We start from the raw sequence: 24,733 nt of genomic DNA, 5'->3' as shown, positions 1-24,733 counted from the left end.
AACTAGTAATATTAATATGAATTATTATAATTTAATAAATGTAGCAGAACCTACTAGCTCACATGATGCAACTACAAAAAATTATGTTGATAACACAACACTTAGTTATAATGAATTAAGAATAATACCAAATTCAAGTTTAACGTGCCTTGGATTAAAAGCTTGTTCCACTAACTACAGGTCCTGATGCAACAACAATTTTTGTTCAACCTGCTGGTCCTGGTATTCTCAGTAAACTATGGCTAGCATTTGAAGGGCTTGATACTAATCATAATGTACCAGGTACTACTAGTCTAGTAATTTGATTATACAATAAAACTAGTCAATAAATAAAATATACTTCAATCATTGTCATCTATTAAATTATACCCAGAAACATTTAGATTTACAACCACAATTTATGTTGAAGAATAAATATAATTAGATGCTCCATATGTTGCTGGTCAAGGTGTTTATCTTAAATATATCAGAATGCATATTATTCGCATATATGGAAATTGGTGGGAATCTAGAGTACCCATGTATGATGCATACAATTCTCAAGTAAATATTAACTCTGTTATACAATCATGGACACCATATAACAGAAATAGTTACACAGTATTTCAAGGATTTGATGTGAATAGTGTATGTATATACTGCTCATCTGGTTTAGAAGACTTTTATCTTTTTTCGTGGAACGGTGCTAATATTAAAACATTTAATAATGAGTCATCTGGACTATTGTATTAATCAAAAGATACAATTGATTCTACAACTACTATCTCATTTTAAAGAAATTTTACTGATACATGCCTAGTGTTCCTACTGAAAGGAGATTAGTACTTACATTAAATTCTGGGGATGCAGAAGAAGGACATTCTGGAAGTCTTACTGTAATAGAACGTGCTTTTTTTATGCTTAGATTTCACCTTAAAATTATTATTTCTTAATTGAAATAATAATTTAATTAACACAATATCATGCCAGTTGAAGAGCCCATAATATACATGTTGAAAATGTTGGAGATGTATCATACATTCTAGCTCACACACTTTTTTTGAAAATGCACTTTTTTTATGAGCTAGAATCTGTATTTCCTACTACTATTTATAATAGAACTTTTTATTTTGTATTATACCAACAATGTTTTTAGTTAGTAGAAAATTATTTTAAAAATAATTTTTCTGAATATTTTATTAGGAATAGTATATAAAAACGGTGACTTGAAAATCAACAACTAACTTAGCTCTAACTTTTTTGTAATATGGCATTGTATCAAGTGCTGGTATTCTTTACAATTAGTATCACTTGGGTGTTTTCTTTTCCAAATTCAAACTACATTTAAAATAACTTACGATAAAATAAGTAACATTTTCAAACTAAACACAAAATTTTTAAATAGAAAAAGTTGAACAATTAGCATATAATCAATACACTATTCGGACATTCAACACAAAATCATAATTGATCAATTATTGTTATTACTATTGTTATTGCAAGTCTTCCCCACGCTCACTCACAAGATGGAGGTAGCAGGAAGACTAGTTAATTCAGGGGCAAATCGGAAAAAAAAATGAAACATTGCAATCAAAGTAGCTTTTTTATTTATTTATAATTAATATTTAAACGAAGGTTTTTTAGGATTTTGGGGTCCCTAATGACATAATCGGAAAAAAAAAATGAAACATTGCAATAAAGTAGCTTTTTTAATTACTTATAATTAATACTTAAATAAAGGTTTTTAGGATTTGGGGTCCCTAATGACAGGTTTTGTGGAATAGGGATGGAGGTCTTCTATCCTTAAGTAATGCTTCTACCCATAATTAAAATTTGCACTAATATTTATAAGTAATATAATAGTAGTTAAAAAATGCTGCAGAGGATAATTCTTTTCAAACTTTGCTTATCTTGGTTTCAGTTTTTTTTATAACTTATATAAAAGTCAGGGAGAGTATTTGTATTTTAAAAAAAGTTATTTATACCCCACCCTACTGTTTATGTTCTACTTTAAAGCACATTGAAAAAACGTTGGTCCAGTCGACAACTTTATTTAAATCGATTTGTAATTTTGGAAGTCAAGAGGCTCTTTGATAATTGTATTAAATTTGCTGTCATCAGCTTAAGGTTTGTAGCAATGGTTAAGTGAATGAGTCATATTGTTAATTAAGATGTGAAACAAAAGTGGTCCTACACATTGGCCTTAAGGTACATCACTAATTATCTTTAGCCAACCAATATTAAATTTCTAAGAACAACTCAGTCCTTTTGATTGTAGAGCGTTTACACATTGGCTATGTTATGGTTTCGACAAATACATATATTCGTGCTTAAATTTTTGAAGGAGTGGCGAATGACTAGTCTTATCAAACACTTTGCCAAAGTTAAGCAAAACTATGACAACATTAAACGCTACTTCATAGCATAGCAATTAAACAAAATTCTTCATTAAAAATATAAAACATTATTAGTGTTGAAGCCATCTTGGCTTGATTCAAATAAAAAAGCAAGCAATTTTGAAGTTTTTTTTTATGAAATGACGGAAAAAGTATTCTTATTTAAAAGAATTGACAACTCTACTGGATTAGTGGTAATATTTGTTTGATTTTTATATGAAAGGTATAACATAAAGAAATAATAAAATATTTTTCAATGATAAACTAAAAAAAAAACTGTAATATAATAATCATATTAAATAATAGAAATATAGCAATTAGATTGATTTTTACATTAATAAAGTTAATAACCCAAATAAACAACAATTTAGGCCAGCGTTGAAACAGTTTTAGCCCAAGTGTTACTATGCTGGTTTGAGGTTGTCCAAGCAAAGTGTACTGCTTAAGCAAATATTTTATAAAGTTAAGAGAAATAATTCACAAAAATTTAGCATATTTTAGCTATATCTCCGAAAACGTCTTTTTTAAATTTCCCCAACTAGTGCTATTTGACAAAATTTATAAAAAGTTACACGCAAAGAACATCAGTAACCAAAAAAATGGTATTTTTTTCAAAGCAAAATTAATAAACTTTACCATATAAAGTAACGTTAACGATATATAAACAAAGCAAATGGTGTTCTAAGATATATTATTTATTTTTCAAATTACTAAAATTTTACATTATATTCCAGATTTAATATCAGATTATATGTTTAATGGAAATATTTCTTGCTAAAAAAAAAAAAACTTGTTTCAGATACAGGTACTTTTATTATTCTACACATCCTTTTAAATGTCGATGTTGATGTTGATGTTGGAGCAGGTTTTACCACCCAGGACAAAAAGTTTTATAGAATTTCTATAAACTTTTGGAACATATGGTCTATAGAAATTCTATAGAATTCTATTGAGTTTCTATAAAACCTCTGTTAATTTCTATAGAAATTCCAATAGAACTTTTTTTTCTACTTTTTATTTTATAGAAAAAAAGTTTTATAGCAATTTCTACAGAAATTAATAGACATTCTATAGAAATTCTATAGAATTCTATAGAATTTCTATAGACCATATGTTCCAAAAGTTTATAGAAATTCCATATAACTTTTTTTCCTGGGTAACTTCAAATGTTTCAAAAATTATAAAGAATTTCGCTCTTTCCTCCTTTGTTGAATGTTTTCATAACAAAAATCTTTAGATCCTCAAATAAAAATGTGTTATCCTTCATATTTGTATTAATGGAAAAACACATTTTTTTTTCATTTTTCAAATATACAAGTGTCACAAGTATGTTGATAATAAATATACAAGATAATTTGATTGGTGCAATCAAATTATCTCTTCTATTTTGGTATCTATAGTTTTTGGTTTAATTTTAGTGATAACAGCATTTTTTTGTATATATTTAGAACATTTTTAAAAGAATATTTTACTAATTGTACAAGTCTTAGTCTATAGCTTTGTTTTTACTTAGGCAATGGCTTTGTGTTTACTTAGGCAATGGCTTTGTTCTTGCTTAACCAATGGCTTTGTTTTTACTTAGCCAATGGCTTTGTTTTTAAAATCTATAAATATCTACATTATGTCCTGAAGATATCTTAAATCATATCTAAGTATGATTTAAGAATCAATGTGTTTGGCAAGGCAAAACATTTTTATTTTATAAAAATAACAAATTTAATATTTTACTAATTTTTAGTGTCTTGCGTTTTGTTACAGCCAAAAATAATAATTAGTTCTTTACTGAATAATATAAAAAAACTTACATGACCTGCGGTATACCACCTTTCATTAACTAGCTTTAATGGATTCGGAAAATGTAAAACAAAGCCAAATGAGACAGATAACAAAGATGCAATGAAAACAGCAAACACAGTAGTTGTTGTTCTTTCTGTTTCTTTTTGACGAGATACGAAACTCTCATTTTCTAACGGTTCAATCATAATCATTTTTTGATCACAAGTTAGTATATAACATTTCATAAATTTAATAATAGAGTCGACATATTAACGTAAAAGTTATAAAATAAGCTTTGATATATTTCAACCAACTTATTAACAACTTTTGTTTTTAAATGCTTTTTTGTTGTTTGTTTTGCTCTCCTGCTGGGAGAGCAAAACAAACAATGATGTGTTTTTACACTTGAGTTTTTTTGTGTTCAGGTTTAATGAATTTAGTTACAATCTAAACTTTAAAAAAAAGCACCTTCAAATATAAACCTGATTTTGAAATATCTACATTTTAATAGAGAAATGCAATAACTGGATTTCTTAAATTTTAATGTTGGAGTGAATATTGCTCATTTGTTTAAATAAACGAATACCGCAAAAAAGGTATTGTTGAAAAAAACATAAATAGAAAGCTCTTTATTGTTTTTTATGAAGATACTCAGCAAACTTTTGTATTTGCTATCTTACTTTTATTAGATTATTTTTTTATTTGAAGAGTAAATTGTTTTTTGTTTTTTTAATTATTAAACTTTGTTAATTTGTTTAAAAGATTAGGCTGCTTTAATGTTCCTTAATTTAGACTTTTTTTTTTTTTGTTATGTCCTTCGGACTGTATTTTGTTCTTAACTATACACAATTTATATTTAAAAAAAAAAATTTTATTTTGTTAAGTATTAAACCTATTATTTTTTTTAACCTAGTTTAGTTTTCTTTAATCAATTTGATTTACATTAATAGTTTTTTTTGATCAATTTGATATACATTAACAGTTTTCTTTAATCAATTTGATATATATTAGGCAAGTTTAAACCTTGAGTTTGATGGTTTTAGTTGCCTTAAATAAAACTCAGTTTTTTTTAAGACAACTAAGGTTTTGTAATATCAGATATCACATTGTCTCAAAAATGCATGCTATGCAATTGCTTTCTGTGCAATTTATATGCGTAATAGGTTCAAGACACTTTTGAACCAAATAAATGTTCGAATTTGATTGCAGCCATGTTTGTTGGTTTTACTTTTTTGAAATATGAATATTGAATTAGCAAAAATTTCTAATTGGTTTGAAACAAACAAGCTTTCACTAAGTGTTGAAAAAAAAATAGACCCTCTTTTATCTAACTTAAGTTAGATAAAGTACTTTTAAATAAAGAACTTTTAAACGAATTACTTCTAAAACGAAGCTACTACTTTACAATATATCTTTGCTATCTATAATATCTATATTCAATTGAAAGTATAAATAGGGGCTCTATGAAAAGATTGCAATAATGTAATGTCATCTTTATCTCCTTTGAGCCCCTGTCTGTTTAACACTTTAATTTATGAAGATCATTGTAAATAGAAAAGTTTACATCTTATATTGTTTATACAAAAACGGTGCTTTTTGACAAGAATTTACTCTCTTCTTCGTTCTACAGACATTCTACGGTTTTTCTTTCTTGTATATATGTATGTTGATTATTTTTGTTAACAGCAAAATAAATGCAAAAAAAAAAAAAATTTATCGATAAATTTAAATAAAAAGAGTAACAAGTACATTTTTTTTATTGCCATTAAAAAAAATAAAAAAAAAAGCAAAAACCCATATTCGGAAATGTCAAATTCATTTCTTGATAACGATGCTGAAAGTATATGAATACTGTATAATGCTAGAAGAGCTTTAAGCAAATGTAGCCTAACTCAGTTAGTTTTTACGTTTTTATCCATTGCCAGTTAAACTATGCAAACATTGCTTTGTGTAATCCCAGAAAAAGCCAACTGGTTCTTTTATCTTTTTATTTTTTTATTTTTTATATTAAAGAAAGACATAAATGAAAACTGATAATAAGTTTCTTTTATTTGAAATTAATGAAAAAACTCTTTTAATGTTTCAATTATGCTATGCTTTTTTTATGTTCAAAGTATTTTCTAACTAGTATGTTAAAATTTCCGACATATTTCTAATTCCGGGAAACCGGAACCCCGGCTATATTTTGTCAAACCCAGCCCCAGCCCAGGTCAAAAATCAACCCCGGTCATTCGCTAAGCAGATATAGTTTCATTGCAAAATACTCTAAAACAATGTGATTTGTAACTTTTTGTCTTTAAATGAGTTTTGAATGCATAGCTACAAAATTTAGTCTTGGTAACTAAATTAGCTGATCTTTCTGAAAATCATAGATACATTTAAGGTCACTCCACTAAGCAGTAAAATTTTGGTCCTTTTCAAGTTGTAATTCCTGCATTTTTTCTATAATCCAGTAATTCCTAATATTTTTTAGTTGATGAACATAATCAAAAAGTAGAAAAATTCCACATTTTGTCAACCACGGTTTTCTTTTAACTCTCCAAATACTTTAAAAGATTTGTTCGATTGCCATCACAGATAGCTGAAATAACTTTTCGATTGCTAGGCTTAATTGAACTATTGACATAGCATACTTGCTCAAACAAAAAAGAAGCATCTAAATGACAGATAGGTATCATTTTGCATAAAAAAGATGGTCCACCTTTTAAACATTTAACCATAATAGCCAAAAAAAATTCTATTTGCTAACGACTCTGGATTATTTTCCGCTTTCCAAAATGATAACCACCATGACAAAGAAGAAGAGACTTACATAAAATTCATTCGCAAAAAGTATACAAATTTTATAATTTTCCTCTAATTTTGAAAAAATTGTACTTATAAGTCAGTATCTGAAACTTTCTTTGTCGTAGATGCAACTTTTGTCGATGTTTTTACTTTGGCAGTTTAAAATCTTTCCGTAACTAATTGTACAAGCTTCAAGACGTTGAATATAGTTATAAATTTTAAGTTATAAATTCTTATAAATTTTATAATTCTTATAAATATAATTCTTATAAATTCTAAGTTATAAAAAAGTTATAATATCTTAGTAATAAATTTTTTTACCTACTTCTGATGCATTTATAGATGTAATAAGATTTTATAATTTCAACTTTTGAAGATTGATTTCAATGTTCTTCATGAAGCGAATCATGAAAACTTTCTTCAACTCTTGACCAGCGATCAAGATATGTAATACGATTTTTTATCATGAAGAAATAATAAAACAAACACCAGCATGAAAACTTTAAAAATTTAAAATTGCTTGAGATATTAACAGCAAATATAGGCATACAGTTGACATAAAAAGAATTTAATTGGATGTGTAAAACATCATTTATAACAAAAGTTGTTAAAGGAGAAACAAATTTACTATTTTTAATATCTTCACATTAAAAAATGAATGTAAACAAATCGTTTTTTAAATGTTCCGACAACTCATCACACTTTTCAGTTCTGATAAAAGACAACACTATAGTAGTGGACCTTGGTTTTAAAGGTTGAGTTATTACCACAGAAGGCGGAATGTTCAACTAGTCTAACTTTCTGATTGACAATAGTTTTTTAAAAAAGTTTTTGAAAAATGTCTTTCACAGGCAACAAATTCTGGTTTATTTGGAAAATTACTTCTCGGAATTGAATTTATCCGACTATTTTTTCTACTTTATTGAAGGGAAGCTTAAAAACTCGTACTATATTTTAAGCTTCATAGTTTCCTCTGAACCAACTACTAACAAATCAAACTTTTAAAAACTGAACTAAAATAAATCTTTCAAAAAGATTGTCCGCCCCCAGACAAATATTAGGATTCGCTACGGGAAGTCCTGCAGTAAGTATAGCAATGGTAGATATCTATGCTCTGAATTTACTTTTGGAAATCTGTTGTCTAGATCAATAACATTCTTAAGACATAAAAAGTTGTCAAAAACAAAGTGTTTTTGAGTTTAAGTTTCAAAAACATCATAGTTAACAAACTGAAGTTTTAAATACAGTTTTATCATGGGCTGGGAAGTAAAACGGTTTAAGCAGTATTTAAACTGTTAAAAATACAATTTTAAAGTAAAAAAATGAAATTTTTATTAACTTTTTACCCAACCCTATTGCAAAATTTGTATAGTTTTTCTACAAAAATATTCTATGCTATTTTCTATAGACTTTTGAGACGAATTGACTATGGAAAAAGAGATTTCTTTAGACTACCAATTGCGATTTAATAAAATATTCTATATTTATTTTACACTTTAGTCATTTTAACTAGTTAATACTGCATGTACAAATATATATTTTTTCTAAAGAATATGACATTTAAATATCTCTGCAACACTTTTTATAAAAGTATAACTGATATATAAACAGCCATCCAATATGATCTTTGTAACTCATGGATCCATGCAAAGTGTGACCATATTAATGCACACTCTTAAAATCGTTTTTTGAATGACTCGTCCGTATTGTCTAAGCTGTATATCTGCGAGTATGGCCTTTAGCTCAATTTCCAACACGGCGCTTTAGTCAACATTGTTATGCAAGAATATATCTTCTAGTTTATCAAACTCTTTTGAGACTCCAAGTAATTATAAAAATAACTTTAAAGATCTAAATAAATTACCCAGTTCTGTTAACTACAAATACCATGAAGTTATTGACCTAAATAAAACTATGCTTCCCAATATATAATTATATATATATTCATATATATATAGTTATATATTCATCTTAACATCGCTTCTCTACCATTCCACATTGAAGAACTCTATAGTCTTATCAACTCTCTTTGTAATTTTCTCTTAACAATGGGTATTACAGAACCTAATTTATATATAAACGATACAAATATAACTAATATATGCATAAAAGCGTTTAATATTGAGTATTGTATTACTAAAGCTAAAAAAGGTGGAGTACTTTTATACTTACGCTCAAATTTAAACTACTTCGCAATGATCTTATGATTTAATCTTCTAAATATTTAAAGCCTATTTTTGTTGAAATCGCAAAACCTTGTGAATCAAATTTATAATAGGCTGCACTTATCGTCATCCCTCAATAAATCAACATGAGTTTACTTCTTCCCACTTAACTAATCTACTTGAAATGTTAAGTAACGAAAAAAAATATTTGATTTTTCTTATAGGTGATTTTATTATCAATCTATTAAACACACAATGAATCTAACCCTGATTCTGCATATCTTGATTCTTTACCATCTTACTCACTGAGCCCTTCTATAATTTCACAATTGCGCATAACGGCTACGTCATAAACGCTCATTGATAAAGTATTCTCGAAATTTCATTCAACTGATCAATTCTCAGGTAACCTTATAATTTTAATTTCAGACCACATGGCACAGTTATTTAGATTCCTGGCATACCCAACCGCCACAAAAAGTAAAAACTTACAGACAATGTTTCAAAGATCAGTCAAAAGCAAATTTTATAAAGAGTATAAAATCAACATTTCTAAGAAAAATAATTTATTTGCAATATTTATTTTATAGTAACAAAATTTAGAATTTATTAAAATTTAGCAAAAAAACATACTTCATTATATATTTTAAAAATAATCTGAACAATATTAAAAACAACTAGAAAGGAAATAAAAAAAATCATTAATTAGACCTTAAATTAAGCAAAAATTTTATCACTGATCACACTGCCGTATCTAATATATTTAATAATTGTTTTAGCACTATATTTATAACAAACTGCATAGCAAAGTCATACCTCTTAAACGCGTTAAGAGGTTTTCTCAACATTTTAAATGCTAAATCATTTTTTATTAATCCTGTAGCTGAAAATGAAATATCTGTTCTCATTACAAACACGGTCAAACCTGAAAAAAGTCTTGGTCCTAATAGCGTATCCACATTCCTCCTTAAACTTGTCCCACACATTAATTCAAAGCCTCTCTGTACTGTTATAAATAACTCATTTAAAAATGGAACGATTCCTGTAATTTTTAAAGTTGCCTAAGTGATTCTAATATTTAAAAAAGGCTCTCTACAAGGATTCACTTAATTTCCCAACCATCTCCCTGCTTTCTAATAAATGTAAACTCTTTGAGAAGGCAATTCATTATAGGCTCTATGGACTTCTTGAAAAATTTAAATGCTTTTACACCTATCAGTATGAATTTTGTGCTAATCACCCCACAACTCATGCTCTCATTGAAAATCTGAATTGATTAGAAAAGCTATCGATGATAAATATTTTGCATGTGATGTATTTGTCGATTTACAGAAAGTGTTTGGTACAGTATATCATTCAATTTTGTTGACAAATTAGAATACTATGGGATCAGAGGCATACCCCTTAAATGGTTTACTACATACATAACGAAAAAATACAATTTGTTTTTATTAATGACTAAAAATCTACCTTTGTAAAATGATCTAATGGTGTTCCACAGGGCTCAGTATTGGGACCGCTGCTTTTCCTACTTTATATTAATCATCTTCATAAATCCACTAAGTTTTAAACTCTGATAAAACTGAACTAAAAATAATAAAAATCTTTATATCAAATAAAAAAAACTATAAACATTAGAACTTTAGATTAAGTAGCAAAAAAATTAAACCTGTTAACTCAATTAAACATCCTGGTATAAAAATTGATTTAAGTTTTTCCCTTTTATCCCACTGTAATGACTTAGCAATGAAAAGAGTAGATCTAATGGCATGTCGGCCGAAATTTGCCATTATGTTAACCTTGAAACACTCTTAAACTTATACTATGCTATTTTGACTTACATATTAGAAATGCATGCCAAGTATGGAGGCAGTCCAATCAATAAGCTCTTAATAGATTATCCCACCTTCAAAACAAGGCTTTAAAAATTATTTATTTCCAGAATAATGATTTTAATATTAAATTGCTTTACATAACTTCTAAAGTTTTAAACCTATGTGACTATATTAAACTTTTAAGCTGACAATTTGTCTGGAACCACCAACACAATAACCAACGTTTAACTAATACCGATTTTTTTTCCAAAATTGTCAAAATTCGTTATCCCCTTAAACTCGTCATTACCAGTATAAATTTTAAATGACGTTTTAGGTAAATAACTTTTCAAAGGGAGCATAATCTTCTCCAACGAATACAACTGCAACTTCAATAACTATAAACGAAACTTTATCTTATGTATGCAATGATGCCGCGTAGTTGCATTCTTAACTTTACTGCTGCAAGTGGTTCATAGATATACAGTTGACAATACGTGGGGAGAAGATCTTGATCTTGCCTTAGATTAGCTACGCATTGCTGTAAATTAAGAAAAAGAAAGACAGGCATCATAAATTAAATTACATTAAAAAAACTTTTAATTGTGTAAAAGTTACAAATAATGTTAAATAGAAGCAAAACTAGCTTCCCATTATGCGAATATAGAAAATAAGTTTCATCAAGAATTTTTTTAGCGCCACAATGCTAACAGATCTGGTTTATTTCTCATAAATAATTATAATCTGGAATAGTATTACTTTTTGCAATACAATGCATTCTTCTCTTGTAGTATTTCGTACATTATGTAGATGACTAATTTCCTAGACTTGCCTAGTCCTATTTCTGCGACAATTATGTCCAACTTGTTTAAACACATTGTCCTCATTCAGGTCCGCAACGCAAACAGTCGTAAATGTCTCGAAGAAAAAGATAACATTTTTTTAGAGTTAGTCCAAGAATTGTTATCAGAACAATTGGGCAGGTGCCCAGTACTAAAACAGGTAGTAAAGCGGAGAAAATTCTAGTCACTAATCACTTGCATCTCGTATACCGTATAAAATTGCTTATTTATAGACCGTATAAAATAAACTCAGTTTATATTAGAGTTGTTAACAGGAAGATTTCAGCAAATCCGGAAAAGTAAAATAATTTCGGAAAGAAATTGAGAATCAAGATTTTTTTTTTCTCATACCGAATATTACGAAACAAAAAAAATCGTCAATTTTCATTTCGCAAATGCTACTTATGAAATTTAGCAAGTTGAATTACGAAAAAAAATATTTTCCTACATATGAAATTAGTGCTAACGGAAGTCGCACTTGCAAAACGAGCTCTTTTCGCTAAACGACGATTTGAAGTCTGTAAAGAATGTTTGTTTGGCTAACGGATGTAACTTTAAAAACTAAAGTCTTTATATATTAAAATGTTTATAATAAAAAATTGACATTTTAGGGTTTTATTTTTTGAAATAATGATAAAAAACAAATTTTCTTTCGAAACAAAACTGTTTTGCTTCGCAACTTGCGAAACAGTTCTGAACGGAAAAAATATTTTCAAAACGCGGCATAATAAATTTGTTTAATAGGCCTCTTCGATAACTCAACTTTTAGTTCAGCAAAATATTAAATGTTTGATGCAATGTAAGAATTCATAAAATTTTGGGCAACTGATAAAAACGATGTTGAGCTTTGTGCTAATAAATAAGATACACTAACGAGTAGTTGCAGTTTAATTGGTAAACCATTATTCTTAAAAATTGGCAATAGTAAATAGATGATAATGTTAAGATACAATTCGTTGTCGCAAGAATAAAAAACTTTTTATACCACTTAGAAAATGTTAAAAATTATTATAGTTTTTCTCTAGTATGGACTATTTCTATATGCACCTTTTAGTTCTTAATTCCCCAATACAGTATACTAGAATATTTGATAACACAACTGTACAGTAAACAGCAAATGTCATTAAATTTACAAATACTATATAAGCTTTTAGCTAGGCTCTGTGAGTAAACCCAACTTGAGGATTCTTCTTGTAGTATGATATAACTTTAAAAGTTATATGCATATACAGACATACGTATAAACATGTGCAAACACACACATATATTTAACTTTTCAGCAACTTCCATGATATATATCTTCACATGTTTTAAGTGCGGTTTCAATTGATGTCAAAAATGAGAGCTTATTTATATGCATAAAGTTTTTTTAATTGTTATTGCTGTTTACTATTATATTTGTCCTCGAGCCTACGAATAAAATTATTTGATTAATTGAATTTTTTTTTAAGGAGGAATACTGAGAACTTTATTGGTATTAATTAACATAACATAATTCTCTATCGTGGTAATTAATTAACCACGATAGAGAATTATGTTAAGTTTTCTTATTTTCAAGGGTACGATATAGTTTTTAGTTGCTCAAGTGACAAATTTATTTAAATTAATTTAAAAAAAAGTTACTTAATATATAAATTGACTTGAAACAGTTTAGATTATATGTTTGAACATAAACAAAATATTTTGATAAATGTTGATTTGGTAAATGTTTAAAGCATTCATCTGTTTTTGTAATTGCTTTGCATGAGTAAGCTTGTCTTTATAAAATATAATTCTTGAAGCGAGTTTCTGCCGTCTATAGAGAAAACTTAGTTTAGTTTTATGGGTACTTGCATATGGTATATTGGTATATGATTATACCAATATAGCATATGCAAGTATAATAGCAAAACTTTATATACAGCAAGGATAGCTGTATATAAAGTTTTAAATTTTTGAACGATAGATAATGTCTTGCTTTATAGAGTTGACCAATGTTTATTGAGATTTTTGTATTAATGGTTTTTATCAGAGAGTTCCATAATAAGTTCTCATAAAGAAGCACACTAATAAATTTAGATGATTGCGTTCACTCAATAATTGTGTTGTCTTTACTAAGAGTTGGTAAAGTTGATGGTTTGGCTTTTTTTTGTTGGAGTGAAATAATATGTATTTAGATTTGTTTAAATTTAATGGCACTTAGTTCATCATTGTTTTTTCCATGTGTTAAGTTTAACAAGTTCTAAGTTATAAAAATGTTACTGATTGAGCATGAAGAAAAAAAAAAGATGATGTCGTCTGCAAAATATATGCAATATAACTGTTGTCTAGATAGTTAGCATACCATTTTATAGTTTGATTTTTTTATGCCATATTTTTCCATTCTTTTGTTCGGAAGGAACCAAAAAGTAGTTAAATACATCAAGACCCATGAAAATTTTAAAAATAAAATAATTAGTTTGAATTTTAAAAATTCATTTTATTCATATCACACCCTAGTGGTAATATTAACGGATTATATTTTTCGAAACGACCGTACCTGATTCTGTTATGATCTAGATTTTTAAAATACTCTGTCGATATCTAAAAAAATAAAAGCGAGTTAAACAAGATGGTTTAGAGTTTTTAGGGTTTAAGATAGATAACTATCAGAAACAACGCTTTCATAAAATTTTGTAATTATCATACTAGTGCAAAATAATAACGTTCTAGAAAAAATTGCGACGTTCGGAGACTGGAAACAATTTAAACCTAAAATTTGGGAACACTCAATTTAATCGATAATGAATTCCTACAAATAGACTTAAAATCAATTTAGTCTAGTAATAATATTAAAACCTTTATATTATTTTATCCCTTTGTTTTTTTTTTTTTTAAGCTTTGTTAGTTCATTTAATAGCGATAACATGTACAATTATGATCATTAACTATATCAATTTCTGTATTTTCAAAACTTTTTAAACAAGATAATTTATAACAGAATCTATAATCTTTTCACTAAAAACAAATTGTTTTACCAAAACCAGCTTGCATTTTAAAAAGATCTCTCCACTGAGCATGCAATCATTTAAAAAGTTAATTAAATAACTAATGGTTTTAAACAAAACAAATTTACTTTAGAAATTTTATAAATAGTATTTGATACACTATGGTATAATCAATAAAACTTACAATTGGATTAAAAGTTATCTTACCAATTAAAACAATAGGCATGTAATATAAAATCTAGAGTATTAAATGTTTTATGTGGAACACCCAAAGGGCCTATCTTTGGACAACTCCTGTTTTTTAATTTTTATAACTGATTTTTGCAATGCGTATTCAAAAATAAATTCAGTCATGTTTGCTTATGATACAAATCTATTTTTTCTAACAACGATATTAGGAAATTATATGCAGACATTAATACTGAACTAAATAAAGTAAAGAATTGGTTTAGGGCTAAAAAATTTAAGTAAGAGAAATTAAACAACGTATTATTCCACAAAAAAAGAGAAGAAAACCTTCCTCCTAAGTTGCCAGATCTTATCTTAACTGATAAATTAATTAAAAAACAAGCCAGTATAATATTCTTAGGAGTTTTTATTGAAAAGAAGTTATCCTGGATTCATTAAATAAGATAAATTCAATCTAAGATCACCAATATAATTGGTATGATGTGTCGAGTTCGTTCGCGTATTAATAAACAAAGTCTCAACTAATATATTTGGATTAATTTATTGCTTTATCCGTTATGCAATTATATCATGGGCTAGTACGCAACTAAAAACTGCAAAACTTAAATTTGTTGCTTGCAAAAACATGCGTGCAGAATCATTTACTCTAAAAATAAGCGTAAACACGCTTAATCTATAATGAATGATATGAATATGATGGACATTTTTGAAATAAATATCTATCAGCATTTAAACTTTATAATTGGATTCAACAATAATCTCTGAGAACCTTAATGAGCAGTTTGAAATAAAATATGTGGAATATTTATCTAAAAGGATATAAATGTGTGGCAAAGTCATTAAGTTCGTTTAAGCTTCAAAATAAAAAAGAAATTTTCTAAATTTGAGATTTATTTTCGCTAACTGTAATGTTATTTCATTCTATTTTTATAGTTTTTTTAATATTTATTTGGTTTTCTAATCCGCGTAGTAGTTTTACGCCCATTATGGTTATTAATACAAAATCTTTTGAAATTGAAATATTCAATTGATTAAATACCTTCAAACGCGCGATTTGCATACAACTGCTGCTTCTGAGCAGCAGTTGTATGCAAATATATCTATCATCATCAAAAGCTGCAACTACTTGTTTTGCGAATGAGTTATTTAATAAATTTTTTAGCAACTTATTTGATAGATTTTTGCGAATGACTTATTTAATAAATTTTTTAGCAAAGAAATCGATATTGAATTGAAAGTGAATCCTCTTAAGAGAATAATTGCTTAGAAGTTACAAATATTTAAGAGAAAATGGCAATATCTATAAGTGCAGCATATAAACCTAAAAAGTGTGTTATAACTAAAGATTTTAAAAAAGACCTCAAAAAAGAATTTTAAATGTATGAGAATACTAGAAATATTACTAATACTTTTAAAAAGCTGCTTGATGCCCTAACTTGCATACAACCAACCTAAATAAAGAACCTCAATAAAAAACATTGTCGTCTAATTTTTGCTCAAAACAAATATTATCATTTAGTAACTTAACTCGAGACTGCCTCACAATTTGAAAAAGTTATTTCCTAAACAAATAAGCTCAAAATATGTTTTGTTAAAGTAAAATTATTTTTATCAATGAGCGATTTTGATAGCAAAAATCATAAAACTTTGAAAATAAATAATCCCAAGACGCGAATTGATGTTTATTAATTAAAAGAAAATTTTTTTCCAGATTTTGATGAGAGCTTAAGGTTCCTTTTTGGATTCTAAATTCTTGACAGGTCCTAATATTTTTGAGTTTTTGTTTTCTAAACAATATCAACATTGGACTCAAGAAAAGCAGAAAAATTTTTTTTATAAATAATAATTTTATTAAATATAATATTTTTATAAAAGAAATACTTGCAAAAATATATTCCCGTTTTGTTAAAAACGATGTTTTTTAAATAAAAATGAATCTTTTTTATTTCTTTATTTTTAAATAAAAACAAGTATTATTTTCAAAATCAGCACACTATTCTTTTTCTTTTGATAAAATTCTAACAATATTAAGATTAATAACAATATTAATATTAGGACCCGTCAAGAACTAGAATCCAAAGAGGAATCAAAAAATTTTAAAATCATTTTCCCTAATGCATTCATATGCAAATATGGTTATTTGAAATAAAATGACATTTTAAAAATGAATGTCGTTTTCTTTTTAAAAGTTAGTTTCGTGTTTATATATTTGTTTTATTTTTGGGAAAACGAGAAATTATTTTTAAATTTCCGGTTTCCCGGAATTAGAAATATGTCGGAAATTTTAACATACTAGTTAGAAAATACTTTGAACATAAAAAAACCATAGCATAATTGAAACATTAAAAGAGTTTTTTCATTAATTTCAAATAAAAGAAACTTATTATCAGTTTTCATTTATATCTTTCTTTAATATAAAAAATAAAAAAATAAAAAGATAAAAGAACCAGTTGGCTTTTTCTGGGATTACACAAAGCAATGTTTGCATAGTTTAACTGGCAATGGATAAAAACGTAAAAACTAACTGAGTTAGGCTACATTTGCTTAAAGCTCTTCTAGCATTATACAGTATTCATATACTTTCAGCATCGTTATCAAGAAATGAATTTGACATTTCCGAATATGGGTTTTTGCTTTTTTTTTTATTTTTTTTAATGGCAATAAAAAAAATGTACTTGTTACTCTTTTTATTTAAATTTATCGATAAATTTTTTTTTTTTTTTTGCATTTATTTTGCTGTTAACAAAAATAATCAACATACATATATACAAGAAAGAAAAACCGTAGAATGTCTGTAGAACGAAGAAGAGAGTAAATTCTTGTCAAAAAGCACCGTTTTTGTATAAACAATATAAGATGTAAACTTTTCTATTTACAATGATCTTCATAAATTAAAGTGTTAAACAGACAGGGGCTCAAAGGAGATAAAGATGACATTACATTATTGCAATCTTTTCATAGAGCCCCTATTTATACTTTCAATTGAATATAGATATTATAGATAGCAAAGATATATTGTAAAGTAGTAGCTTCGTTTTAGAAGTAATTCGTTTAAAAGTTCTTTATTTAAAAGTACTTTATCTAACTTAAGTTAGATAAAAGAGGGTCTATTTTTTTTTCAACACTTAGTGAAAGCTTGTTTGTTTCAAACCAATTAGAAATTTTTGCTCATTCAATATTCATATTTCAAAAAAGTAAAACCAACAAACATGGCTGCAATCAAATTCGAACATTTATTTGGTTCAAAAGTGTCTTGAACCTATTACGCATATAAATTGCACAGAAAGCAATTGCATAGCATGCATTTTTGAGACAATGTGATATCTGATACTACAAAACCTTAGTTGTCTTAAAAAAAACTGAGTTTTATTTAAGGCAACTAAAACCATCAAACTCAAGGTTTAAACTTGCCTAATATAAATCAAATTGATTAAAGACAACTGTTAATGTATATCAAATTGATCAAAAAAAACTATTAATGTAAATCACATTGATTAAAGAAAACTAAACTAGGTTAAAAAAAATAATAGGTTTAATACTTAACAAAATAAAATTTTTTTTTTTAAATATAAATAGTGTATAGTTAAGAACAAAATACAGTCCGAAGGACATAACAAAAAAAAAAAAGTCTAAATTAAGGAACATTAAAGAAGCCAAATATTTAAAAAAAATTAAAAAAGTTTAATAATTAAAAAAACAAAAAACAATTTACTCTTCAAATAAAAAAATAATCTAATAAAAGTAAGATAGCAAATACAAAAGTTTGCTGAGTATCTTCATAAAAAACAATTTAGAGCTTTCTATTTATGTTTTTTTCAACAATACCTTTTTTGCGGTATTCGTTTATTTAAACAAATGAGCAATATTCACTCCAACATTAAAATTTAAGAAATCCAGTTATTGCATTTCTCTATTAAAATGTAGATATTTCAAAATCAGGTTTATATTTGAAGGTGCTTTTTTTTAAAGCTAAGATTGTAACTAAATTCATTTAACCTGAACACAAAAAAACTCAAGTGTAAAAACACATCATTGTTTGTTTTGCTCTCCCAGCAGGAGAGCAAAACAAACAACAAAAAAGCATTTAAAAACAAAAGTTGTTAATAAGTTGGTTGAAATATATCAAAGCTTATTTTATAACTTTTACGTTAATATGTGGACTCTATTATTAAATTTATGAAATGTTATATACTAACTTGTGATCAAAAAATGATTATGATTGAACCGTTAGAAAATGAGAGTTTCGTATCTCGTCAAAAAGAAACAGAAAGAACAACAACTACTGTGTTTGCTGTTTTCATTGCATCTTTGTTATCTGTCTCATTTGGCTTTGTTTTACATTTTCCGAATCCATTAAAGCTAGTTAATGAAAGGTGGTATACCGCAGGTCATGTAAGTTTTTTTATATTATTCAGTAAAGAACTAATTATTATTTTTGGCTGTAACAAAACGCAAGAGACTAAAAATTAGTAAAATATTAAATTTGTTATTTTTATAAAATAAAAATGTTTTGTCTTGCCAAACACATTGATTCTTAAATCATGCTTAAATATGATTTAAGATATCTTCAGGACATAATGTAGATATTTATAGATTTTAAAAACAAAGCCATTGGCTAAGTAAAAACAAAGCCATTGGTTAAGCAAGAACAAAGCCATTGCCTAAGTAAACACAAAGCCATTGCCTAAGTAAAAACAAAGCCATAGACTAAGACTTGTACAATTAGTAAAATATTCTTTTAAAAATGTTCTAAATATATACAAAAAAATGCTGTTATCACTAAAATTAAACCAAAAACTATAGATACCAAAATAGAAGAGATAGTTTGATTGCACCAATCAAATTATCTTGTATATTTATTATCAACATACTTGTGACACTTTTATATTTGAAAAATGAAAAAAAAATGTGTTTTTCCATTAATACAAATATGAAGGATAACACATTTTTATTTGAGGATCTAAAGATTTTTGTTATGAAAACATTCAACAAAGGAGGAAAAAGCGAAATTCTTTATAATTTTTGAAACATTTGAAGTTACCCAGAGAAAAAAGTTAAATGGAATTTTTATAAACTTTTGGAACATATGGTCTATAGGAATTCTATAGAATTCTATAGAATTTCTATAGAATGTCTATTAATTTCTGTAGAAATTGCTATAAAACTTTTTTTCTATAAAATAAAAAGTAAAAAAAAAGTTCTATTGGAATTTCTATAGAAATTAACAGAGGTTTTATAGAAACTCTATAGAATTCTATAGAATTTCTATAGACCATATGTTCCAAAAGTTTATAGAAATTCTATAAAATTTTTTGTCCTGGGTGGTAAAACCTGCTCCAACATCAACATCAACATCGTCCGTTTAAAAGGATGTGTAGAATAATAAAAGTACCTGTATCTGAAAGAAGTTTTTTTTTTTTTAGCAAGAAAAATTTCCATTAAACATATAATCTGATATTAAATCTGGAATATAATGTAAAATCTTAGTAATTTGAAAAATAAATAATATATCTTAGAACACCATTTGCTTTGTTTATATATCGTTAACGTTACTTTATATGGTAAAGTTTATTAATTTTGCTTTGAAAAAAATACCATTTTTTTGGTTCTAATATTCTTTGCGTGTAACTTTTTATAAATTTTGTCAAATAGCACTAGTTGGGGAAATTTAAAAAAGACGTTTTCGGAGATATAGCTAAAATATGCTAAATTTTTGTGAATTATTTCTCTTAACTTTATAAAATATTTGCTTAAGCAGTACACTTTGCTTGGACAACCTCAAACCAGCATAGTAACACTTGGGCTAAAACTGTTTCAACGCTGGCCTAAATTGTTGTTTATTTGGGTTATTAACTTTATTAATGTAAAAATCAATCTAATTGCTATATTTCTATTATTTAATATGATTATTATATTACAGTTTTTTTTTAGTTTATCATTGAAAAATATTTTATTATTTCTTTATGTTATACCTTTCATATAAAAATCAAACAAATATTACCACTAATCCAGTAGAGTTGTCAATTCTTTTAAATAAGAATACTTTTCCCGTCATTTCATAAAAAAAAACTTCAAAATTGCTTGCTTTTTTATTTGAATCAAGCCAAGATGGCTTCAACACTAATAATGTTTTATATTTTTAATGAAGAATTTTGTTTAATTGCTATGCTATGAAGTAGCGTTTAATGTTGTCATAGTTTTGCTTAACTTTGGCAAAGTGTTTGATAAGACTAGTCATTCGCCACTCCTTCAAAAATTTAAGCACGAATATATGTATTTTGTCAAAACCATAACATAGCCAATGTGTAAACGCTCTACAATCAAAAGGACTGAGTTGTTCTTAGAAATTTAATATTGGTTGGCTAAAGATAATTAGTGATGTACCTTAAGGCCAATGTGTAGGACCACTTTTGTTTTACATCTTAATTAACAATATGACTCATTCACTTAACCATTGCTACAAACCTTAAGCTGATGACAGCAAATTTAATACAATTATCAAAGAGCCTCTTGACTTCCAAAATTACAAATCGATTTAAATAAAGTTGTCGACTGGACCAACGTTTTTTCAATGTGCTTTAAAGTAGAACATAAACAGTAGGGTGGAGTATAAATAACTTTTTTTAAAATACAAATACTCTCCCTGACTTTTATATAAGTTATAAAAAAAACTGAAACTAAGATAAGCAAAGTTTGAAAAGAATTATCCCCTGCAGCATTTTTTAACTACTATTATATTACTTATAAATATTAGTGCAAATTTTAATTATGGGTAGAAGCATTACTTAAGGATAGAAGACCTCCATCCCTATTCCACAAAACCTGTCATTAGGGACCCCAAATCCTAAAAACCTTTATTTAAGTATTAATTATAAGTAATTAAAAAAGCTACTTTATTGCAATGTTTCATTTTTTTTTTTCCGATTATGTCATTAGGGACCCCAAAATCCTAAAAAACCTTCGTTTAAATATTAATTATAAATAAATAAAAAAGCTACTTTGATTGCAATGTTTCATTTTTTTTTTCGATTTGCCCCTGAATTAACTAGTCTTCCTGCTACCTCCATCTTGTGAGTGAGCGTGGGGAAGACTTGCAATAACAATAGTAATAACAATAATTGATCAATTATGATTTTGTGTTGAATGTCCGAATAGTGTATTGATTATATGCTAATTGTTCAACTTTTTCTATTTAAAAATTTTGTGTTTAGTTTGAAAATGTTACTTATTTTATCGTAAGTTATTTTAAATGTAGTTTGAATTTGGAAAAGAAAACACCCAAGTGATACTAATTGTAAAGAATACCAGCACTTGATACAATGCCATATTACAAAAAAGTTAGAGCTAAGTTAGTTGTTGATTTTCAAGTCACCGTTTTTATATACTATTCCTAATAAAATATTCAGAAAAATTATTTTAAAAATAATTTTCTACTAACTAAAAACATTGTTGGTATAATACAAAATAAAAAGTTCTATTATAAATAGTAGTAGGAAATACAGATTCTAGCTCATAAAAAAAGTGCATTTTCAAAAAAAGTGTGTGAGCTAGAATGTATGATACATCTCCAACATTTTCAACATGTATATTATGGGCTCTTCAACTGGCATGATATTGTGTTAATTAAATTATTATTTCAATTAAGAAATAATAATTTTTAAGGTGAAATCTAAGCATAAAAAAAGCACGTTCTATTACAGTAAGACTTCCAGAATGTCCTTCTTCTGCATCCCCAGAATTTAATATAAGTACAATCTCCTTTCAGTAGGAACACTAGGCATGTATCAGTAAAATTTCTTTAAAATGAGATAGTAGTTGTAGAATCAATTGTATCTTTTGATTAATACAATAGTCCAGATGACTCATTATTAAATGTTTTAATATTAGCACCGTTCCACGAAAAAAGATAAAAGTCTTCTAAACCAGATGAGCAGTATATACATACACTATTCACATCAAATCCTTGAAATACTGTGTAACTATTTCTGTTATATAGTGTCCATGATTGTATAACAGAGTTAATATTTACTTGAGAATTGTATGCATCATACATGGGTACTCTAGATTCCCACCAATTTCCATATATGCGAATAATATGCATTCTGATATATTTAAGATAAACACCTTGACCAGCAACATATGGAGCATCTAATTATATTTATTCTTCAACATAAATTGTGGTTGTAAATCTAAATGTTTCTGGGTATAATTTAATAGATGACAATGATTGAAGTATATTTTATTTATTGACTAGTTTTATTGTATAATCAAATTACTAGACTAGTAGTACCTGGTACATTATGATTAGTATCAAGCCCTTCAAATGCTAGCCATAGTTTACTGAGAATACCAGGACCAGCAGGTTGAACAAAAATTGTTGTTGCATCAGGACCTGTAGTTAGTGGAACAAGCTTTTAATCCAAGGCACGTTAAACTTGAATTTGGTATTATTCTTAATTCATTATAACTAAGTGTTGTGTTATCAACATAATTTTTTGTAGTTGCATCATGTGAGCTAGTAGGTTCTGCTACATTTATTAAATTATAATAATTCATATTAATATTACTAGTTAGTTGTTCTGTCCATTTCTCCTAATGAACAAGTTAGTAGCTTGAGATAATGTTAAACCATCTACAGCTACAGATGAATTTGTGTCTCGTCCGAATTTATCAACAGGCATTTTATATATATAAAGACAATTTTTTTAACTATATTTACAAAAAAAATTACCATAGATTTTTAAAAACAAATTACCATAGATTTAAAAAAAAAGTTTATAGATTATTAATAATATTCTGAAAATCATATTCTTCATCTAGTTTTTTTAAAACATATAAATACAAGAGTCCACAGAATGAGGTATTTCCACATTGAACTCTATCACTATTATAATAAACAGGACTTTTTAAATAATTAACAACTTCAAGTGGTGGTGGTAGTTCATAAGAGTCAAAACTTAGTTTTTTCCCTCCCACTTTGTACCAGCAAATTCAGAGAAATCCTGGCGTACTTGAATCTCCTGTATTTAATATTCCACATTCTTTTTTCTGTGTATTTTTAGGTAATTTATCTCTTATAAATTCACCTTTAAATGTTTTATTTTTGATTTTTTTGCTGCTTTGATGAATTGAAAATTTGTTAGTGGTTCATTTGGTAAAATTATTCCTTCAACATTGATAAGTTTATGATTAGGGTTTTTCATTACTGTTTAACAGTAACAGTAAAACAGCTGTTTTTTAATCAAAAATGAAAAACAGTAAACAGCTGTTTTTTCAGAACTGTTTTTACTGTTTTTAACGACTTTTTCATGTTTAAAAAATATTACCTATTGGTGATAAGTTAGCGTTTTTCCTTGCGTTTTTCAAAGAGAAGAAAGTAAAATCTTGGGTGTTTTTAAAAGTAACACATTTAACAGTACGTATTAAATCATTTTAATTTGATTTAAGAATATAATAACAATGCTTATGGATTTTGGATTTAATTGATTTTATTGCTCTTTGTAATCTTTATGATGCTATGGAACCGATAAAACCTGCAGTTCAACGTTTAAGTCAGGAAGATGCAACATTAGCAAGTGCTGAAATAATTTTGGAGTTTATGTTTAAAAAATTGTCAATGATCAACAGCAAAATCAGTGAAGAATTGTAAAATAACTTGAAAATCCGTACTGATGAAAGATTGAACAATGATGTTGTTAATTTTTTAAAGAGTTTAAAAGATCCTTCAAACACTCCAACAAAAGCAACATTGATATTTGCCGGTCGTCTTGCTTCTCGATTGTTTGGATTTGATGAAGAAACTGAAATAGATGAGTCGAT

General features: G+C 26.8%; 2 protein-coding genes across 2 annotated transcripts in view; one reads left to right on the top strand and one right to left on the bottom strand.

Moving 5' to 3' along the window:
* LOC136074331 (facilitated trehalose transporter Tret1-like) overlaps positions 1-4,490 on the bottom strand; it is a 41,929-nt gene extending 37,439 nt beyond the window's left edge. The window contains exon 1 of the mRNA XM_065786637.1: positions 4,181-4,490. Within this exon, the coding sequence (XP_065642709.1) occupies positions 4,181-4,396 (216 nt within the window). The 5' untranslated portion in view covers positions 4,397-4,490. The remainder of the gene's footprint in view (positions 1-4,180) is intronic.
* Positions 4,491-19,051: 14,561 nt separating this feature from the next.
* Positions 19,052-24,733, top strand: part of LOC136075284 (solute carrier family 2, facilitated glucose transporter member 8-like) — a 47,951-nt gene continuing 42,269 nt past the window's right edge. Inside the window, exon 1 of the mRNA XM_065787909.1 lies at positions 19,052-19,306. Within this exon, the coding sequence (XP_065643981.1) occupies positions 19,091-19,306 (216 nt within the window). The 5' untranslated portion in view covers positions 19,052-19,090. The remainder of the gene's footprint in view (positions 19,307-24,733) is intronic.

The sequence above is a fragment of the Hydra vulgaris genome, chromosome 01 (genome assembly GCF_038396675.1).
Source record: "Hydra vulgaris chromosome 01, alternate assembly HydraT2T_AEP".
NCBI lineage: Eukaryota > Metazoa > Cnidaria > Hydrozoa > Anthoathecata > Hydridae > Hydra > Hydra vulgaris.
Note: the sequence above shows the minus strand (reverse complement) of the source record. Positions and strands in the feature narration are given on the sequence as shown.